The following is a 16,736-nucleotide window of genomic DNA, read 5'->3' on the forward strand; positions in this document are numbered from 1 at the left end:
TACACAGTCAGTTTTGATATAGGTGCCATGTACAGCAGAGAAAAAGGTATTTTCTTTTCTATCCCCATTCAGGTTTTCTCCAGAGGTCTATCATGTATAAGTTTTCTGAAATTTCATTCACCTTAACTTCCTTCTTGTTTATTTTGTGGTTAGATTTATCTAGTTCTGACAGAGGGAGGTTGAGGTCTTCCATTATTAAAGTTTTGCTGTCTATGTCTCCATGTAATTCACTCAGCTTTTCCTCTAGGAATTTGTATGCTATACCAATAGGTGCATACATATTTAATAATGATATAGCTTCGTTACCTGTGGGGGGGGTGGATGTAGAGAAGTAAGATTGGGGGAAAAATTATAAAATTCAAATTAATAAAATCTTTAATAAAAAAAGAAGATATAGTTTCCTTCCTTATCCCTTTTAGTGAGATCAATTTTTGCTTTTGCTTTATCTAAGATCAGGATTGCTATCCCTGATTTTTTTTTACTTCAGTTTAATATAAAAGAAACTTTCAAGGAAGAACATTTGTAGTGGAAGAGAAAATGGGGAGGATGGATGATGGATGATGCTTGGGTTTACAAAGAAGAGCATTTAGAGTGTAGAGGGAAATGGGGGGGGAGTGGAAGGCAATAACCTCACTCTCATCAGAATTGGTTTAAAGAAGGAATTCTGAGTGGGCTAGAGATGTAGGCTGGGGTTGGGGAAGGTACTAAAAATAAAGAAGGGATTTAGAGATACTTTTTTTAATGAAATCAAGTTTAATATAAATAATGATATGGGAATGGGATATGGTGCAGATAATCTTTTTTTTTTGAGAGGCTTTTGAGGAGGGACAAGATGAAAACAGGTGAAAATAGGATGGAAGGAAATACACATTCAATATTCATAACTGAGAATAAGAATGGGATAAGATCACCCACAAAGTAGAAGCAGATAGCAGAATGGATTAGGTACTCCTGACTCCAGGGCCGGTGCTCTATCCACTGTGCCACCTAGCTGCCCCAAAAGAATGGATTAGGGAAAAATACCTAACAATGTGCTGTTTACAAGAGGTACATTTGAAACAAAGACATATAGAGAGTTAATATAAAGAACTGGAGCAGAATCTATCATGCTTCAGCTATAGTAAAAAATATCGTAGGAATAGCAATCATGATTTCAGAAAAGCAAAAACAAAAATAGATCTAATTTAAAAAGATAATCAGGGAAAATGTTTTGTTAAAAGGTACCTTAAACAATGTAGTAATTTAAAAAAGTTTTACAGCAAGTTGATCTGATAAATGCCTCATTTCTCAAAAATATATGAAAATGAAACAAGTTTTTTTTAAAAAAAAGGCATTTCCCAACTGCTGTAAATAGGCAGCTTTCAGAAGAATTCAAAGCTACTTATAATCATATAATCATCTTTTTTTTTTTTGGTTTTTGCAAGGTAATGGGTTTAAGTGACTTACCCAAGGTCACATAACTAAGTAAGTATTAAGGGTCTGAGGCAGGATTTGAACTCAGGTCCTTCTGATTCCAGGACCCCTGCTCTATTTACTGCTCTACCTAGATGCCTCTCTAAATCATTGACTAAGGAAATGAAAATTAAAACAACTCTGAGGTACTACCATATACCTTAGTTAATGATAACAGAAAAGGAAAATGATAAAAGCTGGAGGGGGGATGTGGAAAAGTAGACAAAGTAATGCATTGTTAGTGGAATTGTGAATTGTCCTAACCATTCTGGAGAACAATTTAGAACTATGGCCCAAAGTCTGTAAAACTGCTTATCTTTTGACCTGGCAATATCATTAACTAGGTCTTTATCCAAAAGAGATTTTTTTTTTTAGAAATATAGAATTTATTTTTGTTGTGTTTACAATAAGATAGTTTTAACATTCTTTACATCAGAAAATAATAGATAATACTTTTCATTTTGTTTAAGAATTGCATCATGTTGCTAACAAACATTGCTTATGCTGTGTGAGTTGGGAAATATTTATTTTCCCTTTTACTCTTTTTTTTAAGGCTCAGTTTTTCAGTTATTTTACATGTTTTTTAAACTTATAAGGGCAGGAAAAAGATACCCACCCCAGTGGTATAGTGAGTGCCACATGTTTCCACATTCATGCATCTATTAAAGATATGCAATGTGACTTCATTTTCCTGATTCTAGTGTGTGAAGGTTTGTCTATGAAAACAAACTACGTATCAAACTAGTGGCAGACAAAATAAGGGCTGAGAATACTAGAGCTATGGGCATGAAAAAATGCTAGGAGATTCATGGGAAGGTGTTTTATTTCAATATGCACTCAGATTTAATTCACTTTTCCATGTTGGGTACATTTGATGTATGAAGGTCGACAACTAATGTTTCTACTTCTAACCCAAAATATGTATTTTCATGGCATCATACAGCCAAATCTTTGTTTCCTGAAACCCTCAAACACCCCAACTTCAGATCTGCAGTAATAAAAGTCAAGTTTGCCAGGATACAGAGGAATTGTTTGTTTTTGTTTTCTGGGGATGACAGGAATAGGGAAAAATAGCAAAGTTAATCAGAAGTGAATTCTGGCTATCCTTCTGGAATTATTATAAACAAGGAGCTCCTAGGAACCTTAGAAAGTATCCTTTTCAAGATTTACTATGTAAGCATTTCAGTCCAATATTAATTATTCAAGGGAATACCATTTTTAAAATGGTGGAATCTATTTCATTCCAGTAAATTATCATATGATTCAATGGAATGAGGTTATAATGAAAAAATCCATTTCTGTATTCTGCTGCTGACACAGAAAAGTGGCTGCTTTCATTTTTGTACTCAATCGGATTCTGTGTTTATAGACCCATTTCCAACTATCATCTTGCTATAGTTCTTCTGCTGCTCTTCCTTGAAAGTGTCTTTGACCTTGGCTCTCTTCAGACCTCCATCCCAGGGAAGCTCAGTCAGTCCTCCTTGCACAGCAATTGCAGACTTAACCCTATTTGCAAATTGAACTGCATCTTCATTTACCTCTCTGGTCATTGGGGACAGGTACCACACATCACAGACTATGGCCCAGCTGGTCATCATTCCAAGCAAGTAGTTCACTGTGCTGTATTTACTACTGTTCCAAAAGGCATCACCAAACTGAGGGTTATACTTTATTGCAACTGGATATATAGTTCCTCCTATTTCAAAACTTCCCTTTTTAAACATCATAACTGAGGTGTTGTTTATACAGGTTCCTTCAAGAAAGATTAAAATGGGCAATTTCTTATCAGCAATGTGCTCTCTTAGTCTTTTAGTCACCAGATGTCGGTCCTTCATTTCTGAACGTTCAAAAAAACCATGTGGACAAGCCTTAACCATGGCCCTCTGAATGACTGCCATCAATCCACCATGAACCTGACCAACCATGGCATAGCATCCATCAGTTGTCAAGATCAGAACATCTATTGGGGAAGTATGGTTGGCAACACAAATGCCTCCTTTCTGCAGTCGGTATTGCTTGTTATGGTAATGAATGGTACCAGAAAGAGCTCTGACACAGATCCTGCAGCAAGTCAGACGGACCAGTTCACTCAACTAGTTCTTTATACTGCTATTTGGGAGCTGCTAGTAGTTCCTATAACTAGCAAACTAATCCCAAAGAAAGCCAAAGTAATGCGAAGAGGAAGGAGGAAACAGTAATAAACTATAACACCCAGTACCCATGCCAAGGTTAATCGGAGGCTGATATATTGGAAGTTAATATTGGTTCTTGTGAGAAGATATCAGGACACTAACTCCTCTGAGGAGAATCTCTGGGTCACTTCATCTTCTACGATGGCTTCAAATCCCAAAACACATCAGACAGCTCAAAGTCCTTCCCTCGATGTCCAGCCATCCCTTTCTCCATAGGTGATTCATCTCTCTCAGTGATACCACCAGAAGCTGAGGTTTTAAGTGCTGATTCCTTTGGAGCTTCTTTCTGAATTCTTAATGTGGCCCACTCCAGGGTCTTCACCAGGAGCTGCAGGTACACCTCGGAGATGCCCAGCGGCCAAGGGCAGTAGGATGAGGCTCAGCACCAGCGCCAGCCAGGTGCCCAGGACCTGCACAGCCAGCGCGGTGCCCTCCATGCCTCGGGCTGGCCGGGCGAGCGCACCCGCGGCTCCCGTGGCCCTGCCCTCCCTGCCCGAGACCCGGCGGAGATTTTTTTTAAAAGGGGAAAGCATCTATCTGTACAAAAATAATTACGGTAACCCTTTGTCTGATGGCAAAGAATTGGACTGTAAGTTGAGGGATGGTTCAACAATTGTGAAATGGCCAATCAACTTATGGAATATCATTATGATGGAGTACTTTTGTGTTACAAGAAATGATGAGAGGGATGGTTTCAGAAAAACATGAGAAGACTTATGTGAAATGATGCAAAGTCAAGTGAGAAGAACTGGGAGATCATTGTGCACAGTAACAGTAATGATGGGCAACTGTCAAAGACTTGGCTTCTTTGATCAATACAATGATCCAAGACAATTCCAGATGACTTATGAAAAAATGCTATCCAGAGAGAAAAACTGTCGAATTCTGAAAGCAAATTGAAGTATAATTTTATTTTATCATTTTTGACTTTTTTGTGATTATGGCTGATATGGAGATCTTTTCCATGATTTTACATGTATAATTAATTGATATTTTGTTTGCCTTCTCATTGGGATGGGAAATAAGTGTAAGGAGGAAGAGAATTTCAAAGTCAAAATTTATAAAGAAAAGTATATTAAAAATAAATTATAAATTAAAAAAAAAATTTTGAGGAGCCAAGTGACTCTCAATGGTACCCTGACAGTCGAACAAGGGCTATACTTTCAGCGTCCGATGAGAGTAGATGTCCTCTAGGTGGTGCTGTTCTCCTATCTTCAGTGGTCCACCAAATGCTAATGGAATGCCAGCCAACATGGGTAGCTGGTGTTTGCTGGCCAGTGTCTTAGGACTGTCTCCATTGGAGCCAGATTTGTTGAAGTAATTGTAGTTTGTTCCTGCCTCTCAACATCTCTTCCTCTTCCCCAATGGAAGGGTATTCTTTCTTAAGAGTCCATTTTATTCCCAATGGTTTACAGAGAGTGGGGTATTATGCTGAACTGACTTTGCCTTAGGGCACAGAATACAACTGTTTCTTTCCTGTTAACAGTTGGTGACTTCCTAAAGCACTTGGAATTTCATTGAAAGAGGGCTACCATGAGAATGGGTGTGATACTGCTTCTCAGTATTTCACATTTCCAAACAAAAAAAAGGGCAATTCAGTCAGTGTCAAAACAAATATTTGGGACCAGGTTTTGTTTTGTTTTGTCTTGTTTGATAAGCAATCCCATGGATCACAGGGAGCAGAGAGGGTACATTTTGAGATGGGGTCTTAGAAATTTACTCATGCCGGCCTCTCATTTTTTACTTGCCCAAGTTCAAAATAGTATTATCAGAGCCAATAGCTGAACCTGGGTACACTGGATTCTGTCCAAATGATCTAGTATTTCTCTTCTTTGTACAAAGTGGTTGGCATATTGTCTTCCTAATTAGACAGTGAGCTCCTTAATAAAAGATAGCATTTCTGCAGCATTTACAATGTGGCCAAACACTTTACAAAGATTCCATTTGATCCTCAGGACAACCCTGGGATTTAACTGCTAGAATTTTACAGTTAAGGAAACAAAGGTTAAGTGACTTGACCAAGGGTCACATAGGTAGAAAGTAACTGGGGCCAGATTTGATATCAGGTTTTCTTGAATTTTGGCACAGGGGAGTGAGATCAGTATTTATCAAGACAATCACCATTTATTAGGGCCTTTCTATGCCCAATGTATTTCATTATTTATGGAACTGGTGAAAAAAAATGTGAAGAAGCTGATTCAGGTCCTCATCTTCATCATCAACTTCTACCTTCCAAGACCTCTTTATTCAACAGCTATAAAAATACTCCTCCCTCTTTGCCAATAGCTGATAGGAAGGTTAGTTTTTTTTGAAATGTAGGCCCTCAGACTACACATCCCTTACGTTTTATCTTACCCAAAGTTGCCTTTGTTTACTGAATGTAGTGGCTTAGTCCAGTGGACATCTCAACTGTTCTTACCCCTTCTTGGGGTCCTAGAAGCCTGGAAGCAATTATTACCCTCATAGAGTTTGTACAGTTTGTGAACATCTAAGAAAGGTTTGGTTGGATTTTAGAACTGGGAATGCCCTTGGGTGGTCATCTAGCCCAACTGCCTAATTTTATAGAGGAGAAAACTGAAACCCAGGGAAAGGAAGAGATCTGCCCCAAGAACACAGATATGAGTAGTGATGGAGGAGAAATTGGAACTTTGGGAGGTATGATAGAGTGCGCAAAGAAGTAAGGAGGATAAAAGATTCAGGATCAGAAAACCTGGCTGTTACTTCTGGGCAAGTCTCTCCTTTGTAAAATGGAGCATTTTGACTGAATTGCTACTTGAGGTCCCCTCCAGTTTTAAACCCTGTTATGCCATTTGCTATACAAGCAGTAGTTGCTTATTATTGGTGAATATCGCCCCTCAAAAGGACTGCACTTCCATATTTAGGTGATCTGGTGCAAATCCTCCTTCTCTCCGGGACCCAATTTCCTTCTCTGTTTTTAAGTCTAGAGGTTTATGCTTAGTTCTGCCATCTGTGCAGCTTGGAGCAAATAGCTACCCTACTCTGAATCTTGATTTTTCTCCTCTGTAAAATGAGGGGTTCAAATCAATCTCCAAAGTCTCTTCCAGCTTTAAATCTATTTTTTTTTTAGGTTTTTGCAAGGCAAATGGGGTTAAGTGGCTTACCCAAAGCCACACAGCTAGGTAATTATGAAGTGTCTGAGGCCAGATTTGAACCCAGGTACTCCTGACTCCAGGGCCAGTGCTTTATCCACTGTGCCACCTAGCTGTCCTCCAGCTTTAAATCTTAATAGAAAAACAGGATAGTATAGTGGAAAGACTTGGATCTGGAGTCAGACAACCTTGGTGTCCCTCTGCCCTCCCCCCATTAATTGTTTCACCTTCCAAAGTCCTAGTTGTGTTACCTTGAAATATGAGGAAGTATAATACTGGTAGGGATTATAAAGACTTTACAATGTTGTTGAGAGGAAGCCCTTTGTAAACCTTAAGACACTGTGGAAATGGGAGCTATTCTGTGACTCCAAGCCAATAGGGGTGGTCAGTAGTGGATGGGATGTGTACTTGGACTCAGGACTGCCCCCCCCCCCAACAAATTCAAGTCTTGATCTAGGCCACTTTCTGCTTGTGTGATCCTGGGCAAGTCTGGAGTCAATTCAACAACAAGCATTTTTCAGTGCATAATATGGGTTAGGCTGATATGCTAACCACTAGGTTACAAGAAAGGCACAACAGTCCTTGTTGGCAAGGAGGCAGCCAGGTGGCCCAGTAGGTAAAGGGGTGGGTCTCAAGTCAGGAAGATCAGAGTTCAAATCTGTCCCCTTATATTGACCTTGCTTAAATTATTTAATACCTCAGTTTCCTCAACTGTGAAATGGGAGTTATAATTGTATCTGACACACAGTAGGTGATATTGAAATGCTAGCTATTATGATTTATTTATATTATTATTATTATTATTTTTAGTTTTTTGCAAGGCAAATGGGGTTATGTGGCTTGCCCAAGGCCACACAGCTAGGTAATTATTTTTTTATTTTTTTAGCTAGGTAATTATTAAGTGTCTGAGGCTGGATTTGAACTCAGGTACTCCTGACTCCAGGGCCGGTGCTCTATCCACTGTGCCACCCAGCGGCCCCTTATTATGATTTATTTTTAAATGTTCATCTCTTTGCTTTATTTACTTATTTTTTAATGTTTTTTTTAAATGAGTTCTAAATTCTCTCCCTTCCTCCAGTCCTCCCCCACACACTGAGAAGGCAAGAAATATCTATCACTTCTGCATATGGAGTCATGCAACACTAATTTCCATGTTTAGCTGTGTTGCAAAAAAAGGCAAGAAAAATAAATAAAATAAACCGCCTTCAATCTGCACTCAAGAGTTCATCGGTTCTCTTTCTGCTATCATTATTTTATGCTATTATTAAGAAGTTCGCAATCTAAAGGGGGAGGCAATATGCCAGCAACTCTGTACAAGGAAAATAAATAATCTTGGGTCTAAAGGGGGAGGACAATATGCCGGCAACTCTGTACAAGGAAAATGGATAGTCTCAGAGGGAAGATACTAGAGGCTTTTTTGCAGATAGCAGGGCTCTGAACCTTGAAGAAAGGCAGGAGGTGGAGATGAGGAGGGATAGAGGCTCAGGGATGGGGGACACGCAGTGAAAATGCTAAAATTAGGAGCCTGGTATCAAAGGATGGGAGAGTCCCCGGATGGAAAAGGAAGGGAAGGTGCAATTAGATTTTTTTTTTGCAGGGCAGTGGAGTGAAGTGACTTGCCCAAGGTAGTTAAGTGTCTGAGGCCGGGTTTGAACTCAGGCCCCCCGACTCCACTTTGGAAGCCACCGCAGGATGGCATGGTTGGTCCGGGTTCGCTGGGTCATTGAGTCCATTCAATCAGGGGGCCTCGGTGTCCTCCTCTGAGAGCCGGGGCCCCCCGGCGGACAAGGAGGATCCCGCGAGGCTCTCCTCGGGCCTCCCCCCAGCCCCGACCGGCGCCGGCCCGGAAGGAGGAGGGAAGCGGGGTCAAGCTTCTGCCCAAGCCATACCTCGAAGATGCCAGGGAGAAGGACGTGTCGCCTCTCGGCCGGGGCAGGGCCATGGTCCCGGGATGCGGCACCAACTGTTCGCCCGGAGCCCACCTCGGCGGCCTCCCGGAGGCCCGGCTGGGATTTGTTTACAGTCTGTCGCCCTGGAAACGTCGCCTCGGGAAGACCCCTAAGGCCAGGGGTGGCCGAGAGACTGCCTGAGCCGCGGAGATCAGGGTTCTGGCCCCCTCTAGGGGCGGCCCCGGCTCCTTGTATCGGAGAAGAAACATGCTATCGCCGGGATAAGCTCGCGTCCGCTTGGGGGAGACTTCCCTGGGACACTCTCAGCCACACGAAGGGTAGAAAGCAAAGACAAATCGGTTAACATGCTCCCAGGCAACAGAAATGACTGTAGCTTCGGGGGTGTGGCGAAGGCTGAGAAGCCAAAGCCGCAGCCGCTTTCCTATAGGGAATTGTAGTTTTTAACCTCCGAAAGTCTCCGCTTGACTAGGCTCCACCTGAAGAGAGGCGGACTACCACTCCCAGCAAGCTCTGCCGGTCCGCCCCTTGGAGAGAAGTTGGACCGCCCCTTGGACTCCTGGCATTGTGGGACATGTAGTCGTTCTGACAGGCAGACGCGCGTCGGACGCGGAAGCCGAACTCGGTTTCCCTGCAGGCTCCGCGAGCGCGCGGCTCATTGGCCGCCGCGGCGGATCTGGTGCTCGTCTACCCCCGCCTCTCCGTGACACAATAGCGGCTCCCTCCAAGATGGCTGCGGCGGCGGCGGATCCGGGAGCTGGGAACCCCCCGGCTGGCGAGTCTTGCGGCGGGGGCGGCGGGGGCGGCGGCGGGCTGCCCACCCCCGGCGAGCAGGAGCTGACCCGGCGCCTGCAGCGCCTCTACCCGGCCGTCAACCAGCACGAGACGCCGCTGCCCCGCTCCTGGAGCCCCAAGGACAAGTACAACTACATCGGCCTCTCCCAGAGCAACCTCCGCGTCCACTACAAAGGTGCCGGGGCCGGGGGGCGCGGGGGGCCGCGCGGGGCCGGGGGGCCGCGCGGGGCCGGGGGGCGCGGGGCCGGGCCCGCCTCGGACGGGCTCGTGGGATCGAGAGAGCTGGGAGGGCGCCTAGCGCGCCGCCCCTCCCCCTCCCCTGGCACAGGTGAGGAGCCTGAGCCCGGGAGAGGGCGAGGGACCGGGACCGGCCCAAGGTCACACGGCCCCCGCGGCCGCCCGAGCCGCGGCTGGTGTCTGGGGAGGGGGCAGCGCCGCCCGCCCCCGCCCCATTCCCGCCCCTCCCTCGCGGGCCTGGCCGGGATCCCCGAGGGCCTTGCCCTTCCTGCGTGGCCAAGTGTCCCAGCTCCTAGCTCTGCCCCCCGCCCCCCGAGCAATCCAGACACGAGTGTGTGGGTGAGCGTGTCCTGCCCCACAGGACCTCGCCTGTGTGTGTGTGTGTAGCTGTGCCCTGCTCCACAGGATCTCGCCTGTGTGTGTGTGTGTAGCTGTGCCCTGCTCCACAGGACCTCGCCTGTGTGTGTGTGTGTAGCTGTGCCCTGCTCCACAGGACCTCGCCTGTGTGTGTGTGTGTGTAGCTGTGTCCTGCCCCACAGGACCTCGCCTGTGTGTGTGTGTGTAGCTGTGCCCTGCTCCACAGGACCTCGCCTGTACGTGTGCGTGTAGCTGTGCCCTGCTCCACAGGACCTCGCCTGTGTGTGTGCGTGTAGCTGTGCCCTGCTCCACAGGACCTCGCCTGTGTCATATCTTACATCTGTATGTGTGCATGTAGTTGTGTCCTGCCCCACAGGACCTCACCTGTATGTGTGCTTGTACTTGTGCCCTCCCCCACAGGACCTCGCCTGTATGTGTGCTTGTAGTTGTGTCCTGCCCCACAGGACCTCACCTGTATATGTGCGTGTAGCTGTGCCCTGCCCCACAGGACCTCGCCTATATGTGTGCGTGTAGTTGTGTTCTGCCCCATAGGACCCCGCCTGTATGTGTGCGTGTAGTTGTGTCCTGTGTCATAGGACCTCGCCTGTATCATATCTTAAATCTGTATGTGTGTGTAGTTGTGTCCTGCCTCATAGGACCTCACCTGTATGTGTGCATGTAGTTGTGCCCTGTCCCACAGGACCTCACCTGTATGTGTGTGTGTAGTTGTGCCCTGCCTCATTGGACCTCATCTGTATCATATCTTACATCTGTATGTGTGTGTGTAGTTGTGCCCTGCCTCATAGGACCTCACCTGTATGTGTGTGTGTAGTTGTGCCCTGCCTCATAGGACCTCACCTGTATGTGTGTGTGTAGTTGTGCCCTGCCTCATAGGACCTCACCTGTATGTGTGTGTGTAGTTGTGTCGGATCCTAGAGGACCTCACCTGTATGTCATCTTAATCTGTATGTGTGTGTGTAGTTGTGTCCTGCCTCATAGGACCTCTCCTGTACCTCATCTTACATCTGTATGTGTGTGTAGTTGTGTCCTACCTCATAGGATCTCACCTGTATCTCATCTTACATGTGTATGTGTGTGTGTGTGTAGTTGTGTCCTACCTCATAGGATCTCACCTGTATCATATCTTACACCTGTATGTGTATGTGTAGTTGTGTCCTGCTCTAGAGGACCTCACCTGTATCTCATCTTACATGTGTATGTGTGTGTGTGTAGTTGTGTCCTGCCTCATAGGACCTCACCTGTATCATATCTTACCATCTGTATGTGTGTGTAGTTGTGTCGGACCCTAGAGGACCTCACCTGTATGTGTGTGTGTAGTTGTGTCCTACCCTATAAGATCTCACCTGTATATGTGTGTGTGTAGTTGTGTCCGACCCTATAGGACCTCACCTGTATTTTATCATAAATATGTGAGTGTGTGTTGTATCCTACCTCTTAACTTCATCCCTCATCTGTATTTAATCATAAATAGGTGTGTGTGTGTGTGTTTGTGTGTGTGTGTCCTACCCTGTAGCTTTGTCCCTCACCTGTATGTAACAAATATATATCTGTAAGCATGTATGTCCTATCCCATAGCTTTGTTCCTCACCTTGATTTAATCATAAATATATATGTGTGTGTGTGTGTGTGTGTGTGTGTGTGTGTATAAGTGTCTTCTACCCCATAGCTTTGCCCCTCACCCTTAATTAATCATGAATAGACCCAGGCCATAGATGATTGGGCTTAAGGTTAGAAATCATCTAGTCCTAACCTTTCCTTTTTTATAGTGGGGAGGGAGAAACTGAGGCCCAAGGAGTCTCAGTGAGATGAGCTAAAACTGGAATCTCTGCCTTTTAGCTCCACTCTATTTCCTCACCTTTCTGGCTTCTCTAAATTCAGCACAGTTCAGTTTGGGAATCCCCCCATCTCTTTTCTAGGGAGCCTACTGAAATCTTCAGGATTTTCAGCAGATATCCCCTGGCTTCTGTGGGCTCCTTACATAATGCACTGGGCCCTGGGGCCCCTTGCAGCCCAGTCTTCTTAGCTTCCTGTACTTCAGACTCTGCTAAAGCATTTGCCATTTTCTAGTATTCCTGATGTCTGCCTATTGGTGGTGACCTCCCCAGAGGCCTGTTGGCACATCTTCCTGCTAGACCTTTTCAGGAAACCTTCCTTTTCAAAAGTTTTTAAGTAGAAACATGCAAGTAAATAGAACAGGATCTCATTTCTTTCCCATCCCCATGTCCCAGTGCCCTGAGGGTGGCTGCCACAATTTCCTGAGAAGCCTGACAAACTTCACCTCCTTATCTTTAGAAGTCATATACACACAACCTTTTATTAGAGAACACTTGCTACCTAGTTTACATCTGTATTGCTGCCAGAGTTTCTTAGTCAGTGTTGTTTTTGTCTCTTTCCAAGCCCTGCCAGAGGTGAGATAAGTCCAACCTGAAGTTATAGCCTGTTCTGTAGGTCATTTCCATAGTTTCATTGTAGGGTCATACTTTTTAACTGATTGAATTTGTCACTGAATGCCTCTTTCTGCTGTGTGAGAATTAGTTGTGATAAGTCCTTGTTTGGACTCTACGGCAATAAGGAGGGAGGTTGCTGATAGCTTTTCCTTTTCCTGAAGCTTCCCTGTCTCTTTATTCCAGGTCATGGTAAAAATCATAAAGATGCTGCTTCAGTTCGTGCCACTCACCCCATACCTGCTGCCTGTGGCATTTATTACTTTGAAGTGAAGATTGTCAGTAAAGGTCGAGATGGGTAAGTCACCTCTCTCACTGTTCTACCCTGTGACCTCAAAACTGAGTTTTCCTTATCAGACTCGAAGTCACCCAGTTGATGTATGTGAGCCCTAGCTAAGGAGCCAACAGGCAGTGAGCTAATAAGGGACACTGGAAAAGGAGGCCCTTAGCAGCTGCCCTTGGCCCAGATGGTTGTGGGTTTTCCAGTTAGTACCATTGTCTCATCCAGCAAACCCAGCTGAAAGAGGTCTTTGCTAGGCATGATGTAAGAAGTATGGAACCACAAGGGAATTGTCTGCTGCTCATTTTTCTGCATGGGAAGTTTACAGAACTGTCTCACATTTTTGTATTGGACTTTCCCAGCTGTCACATTGGAAATATTCATACTCTTCTCCCCTGCCATTAGAGTTCTTACCACATTTAAGTTTATTTCTTAGAGCTTATAATCACCTGCAGGTTTCAAGGGAGGAGGGAGAAAATGGATTTTGGTTGCATTCATAATTAATGTTTCTCCTTGACATCAGGGAGGTGATTCCATGACAAGTACATGAATTGGATTAAAGTGAGGGGTAGCTGTGTTAAATCACCAGCCTCACTTTCTCCTCCAGAGCCATCTGAGTCCAGCGACCAGATATAAATCAGGACGACTGGAGGTGACCAAGGTCACACACCTAGGTGGTGCAGTGGATAGAGCACTGGCCTTGGAGTCAGGAGGACAGGAGTTTGAATCCAGCCTCAGATGCTTGATACTTAATAGTTGTGTGACTTTGGTAAAGTTACTTAACCCTGATTGCCTTGAATCCAGGGCCATCTCCAGTCATCCTGATTCATATCTGGCCACTGGATCCAGATGGCTCTGGAGAAGAAAGTGAGCACCCTCTCATTCCAGTCCAATTCATAGGCTTGTCATGGCATCACTTCCCTGATGTCATGATCTTAGCATTCAAAAAGGCAGTAAGAGAAAACTTAGATTTATAAGGACAAAGTAACATCTTTCTTTAGACAGAAATGTCAGGTGGAGAGGAAGGGATTAAGCTTTTTTTTCTTTGGTGCCAGAGGCTGGACTTTGGAGTGGTGGGTGGAGGTGGTGGAGGGATACAGTTTGGTTCAGGTTAACGTAATAATTAGACTTGTTTAAAAGTGGAATGAGCTGAAGAGGAGGTGGCAAGCTCCCCACAAGAAGTGATTGGATGACCAGTTGTTGTGAGATGTCATCTCTGAATGACTTCTGAGGTGCCTTCCAACATGACTATGCATCTTTGACTTCTTGTCTCTAGGGAAACAATGAGCAAAAGTGTTGCCCTGGCTGCACCTAGAGTGGAGAACCTTGAATACCTGTCCAACCAGCTGCAGAGGAGCCTAGTTAAAGGAAGCCAGAGTGAGGCACACTAATACAGGGTGATCCAAAACTAAATACACAGGAACTATCAAAGCAGTTACTGGGGAGAAATAATTTTCTTTTTATTTCCTCCCTGCTCCCAACCCCATCTGCAGCAACTATTTTTCTCTAATGACTGGAGACAGAGCAGGTGTTTTGGTTGTGAAAGAACATGAAAGCAAATCAGCCTTAGGCTTGTTGTGGGAAATAGGTCGCCCCTTGCTAATGATCTGAGCTCACATCTCTGAGCTCTTGGGGCAGCTTCTTCAATGTTTGCAACTCTCCTAGGGATTGTCTTCCCAGAGAGAACTCTGCTGAATGCTTTACTGGAGGGAGCTTGACCAGTAGTGCCCAGGTTGGCTAACCTTTGTTCTCACTAGAATTTGATGAACCCAGGTAGAAGCTAGGCTTCTTAGATTTCTTATGAATTGGGCATCATGTTCTTGTGGAAAGAAGGCTGGATCAGGAGTCAGGAGATTCAGGTTCAAATCCCAGTTCTAGCGATTAGTTACTGTCTAGTCTTTTACAAGTGACCCTGTTTTTTTTTCGAACCTCAAAGTTTCCTCATCTGTCAAGTGGTGATGGTAATACTTGTAATACCCAGCTCACAGGGTGACTGTAGAGGAAGAGATGTGAGCTATTACTATTCAGAGAAATGTTTACAAAGAGCTGTGGTGCTTTACCTAAGGACACTCAGTGAAATAGGATGGGAATTCCATAATTCCTAGGCTAGATGCTGTCTTATGTTGATTTGCATCATAAGCATCCTTCCCACTCCTACTGGCTCACTTCTAGTCCAGTCATATGCTTATCCTTTTCCTCCAACCATGTTTAGAGATGCCTAGAACTTTGTCAAAACTGCTTTAACTCAACAGATATCACAGTCATCAAACATATTGTACCTCCTTTAGTTTTCTTCATCAAGAATTGGGTGGAAGGGGTGGCTAGGTGGTGCAGTGAATAAAGCACCGGCCCTGGAGTCAGGAGTACCTGGGTTCAAATTCAGTCTCAGACACTTAATAATTACCTAGTTGTGTGGCCTTGGGCAAGCCACTTAACCCCGTTTACCTTGCAAAAACCTTAAAAAAAAAGAATTGGGTGGGGAGGGTGGTGACCAGTTTGTTGTTGCCTTTTTGTTTTATTTTTATTTTTTGATATAGCAAAGTATTTTCATGTTCTTGTTAGTAAACTCTTAAAGAAGATTTAGAGGAAAATGTTTAAATGTTTAAAGGAATGTGGTTTTTCTGTCAGCACTGTGTCAGAGCTGGACATTGGTCTTAACTTCTAGTCCCATTGGGATGGTAACTTTTGGTTTGCATATTTGAGAGTTGTCATTTTGCACGGTATGCTTATAAATAAATATAATGTTCACAAAAGGATTTCTGTATTTCAGTGTTGGGATTACAGAGGAAGTATGCTAAATTTGTTTCCAAGTATCTTTTGGTGGCAAAGGGCAGGTTCTGAAGAAGGTACTGGATCTTTGGTTGTGTGACTAATTCTTCATTAGTGATCTGCTTGTTAGGAAATATAGTCATAGGTATGTGTAGTAATTGGAAATCTTAGCTTAGCATACAGTTTAGAGAATTCTGTTGGTGTTGAGGCCATTGCCTTGAGATGCTGATTCATGGAGTCCAAGCAGACCATCTGACAAGAAAAGATCAGCTTTCTTTTAGTGGTGTCTGGAGAAAGATGGCAGAGTACTTGGAATTGATGTTCAGGTTCATCTGGTTAGAAATCCCAGAGGCACCAAAATGGAGTTTCCTCTGAGATGAGCTATGTCCTGGGGATGGCAGCAGGCAACCCTGCTGGAGTCCACAGTCCTCTGGGATGACACACGGAGGGTGGGGCTGGCAAACAGATACTATAATATTACTCTCAAAATAGATTGTAACCTCACCCAGACTATAGCCTCCTGATGCATCATGTGTGGCCAGGCCCACGTGCGTGGTGGCCTGCCCCCTTCTTCTCCCACCCATGGGCTTATGAACTCATCTCTTCTCTCAATGTTGTTTGAGTCTTAGAGTTCCTGGTATAGGCCCTCTGAATGCAATTGCCTTCCTACTGATGCTGACTCCAGGTTCCGTGGCTAGAGATCCATGACTTAATTTTACCCAGGCAGCAGAGCATTGTCAAAGGGGTCGTGTAAGCAGGAAAGCCGTGAAATTTTTGAGGAACAGAGGGCAACCTATTCTTGCGTTAACCAAGCCCCTTTAGTTCTGCCCAGAGGCCTAGTGTTCCCTAGTTAATTTGAAGTTTGGGGCATTTGAGTACTGGTGGTTAAGATGCTGAGGTATGGCTAGAATGGTAGGGAGCCCTGTCGGAGGTGAGTGCATTGAAAATTACTTGAGTTCTCAAGTATTTCTGAACATCCTCAGTCTAGGTCACCATGTTGTTTTGTCTCCAACAACCAAGAATCTCTCCCATGCTAGAAGAAAGTGAATTTAAAATTTCTAATTGTACTTCAAGATCAACTTGGTGAATTCAGACTGCATAAAACAATAGTTTAGTTTAAATAATGGTTTTCAGAGGTCTTTCTTTGTAGCTCTCTAGCATCTTCAACTTAG

General features: G+C 44.4%; 2 protein-coding genes and 1 pseudogene across 6 annotated transcripts in view; 1 reads left to right on the forward strand and 2 right to left on the reverse strand.

Moving 5' to 3' along the window:
- TSNAXIP1 (translin associated factor X interacting protein 1) overlaps positions 1-9,542 on the reverse strand; it is a 35,356-nt gene extending 25,814 nt beyond the window's left edge. The window contains exon 1 of the mRNA XM_074202185.1: positions 8,644-9,542. Coding sequence (XP_074058286.1) covers positions 8,644-8,696 — 53 coding nt within the window. The 5' untranslated portion in view covers positions 8,697-9,542. The remainder of the gene's footprint in view (positions 1-8,643) is intronic.
- Positions 1,312-8,617, reverse strand: LOC141499565 (glycerol-3-phosphate acyltransferase 3 pseudogene; annotated as a pseudogene).
- RANBP10 (RAN binding protein 10) overlaps positions 9,376-16,736 on the forward strand; it is a 138,124-nt gene continuing 130,763 nt past the window's right edge. For 3 of the 5 annotated variants that reach the window (XR_012471718.1, XR_012471719.1, XM_074202226.1), the window contains exons 1-2: positions 9,383-9,631; positions 12,702-12,813. Coding sequence is in view for 3 of the 5 variants with exons in the window: in XM_074202226.1 (XP_074058327.1) it covers positions 9,391-9,631; positions 12,702-12,813 (353 nt within the window). In the remaining 2 variants the exon portion in view is untranslated. Of the gene's footprint in view, positions 9,632-12,701; positions 12,814-16,736 lie in introns of all 5 variants that reach the window. The other 2 variants (XM_074202231.1, XM_074202233.1) reach the window with 1 other exon arrangement.

Source organism: Macrotis lagotis, chromosome 1 (genome assembly GCF_037893015.1).
Source record: "Macrotis lagotis isolate mMagLag1 chromosome 1, bilby.v1.9.chrom.fasta, whole genome shotgun sequence".
In the NCBI taxonomy this organism is placed as follows: Eukaryota; Metazoa; Chordata; class Mammalia; order Peramelemorphia; family Peramelidae; genus Macrotis; species Macrotis lagotis.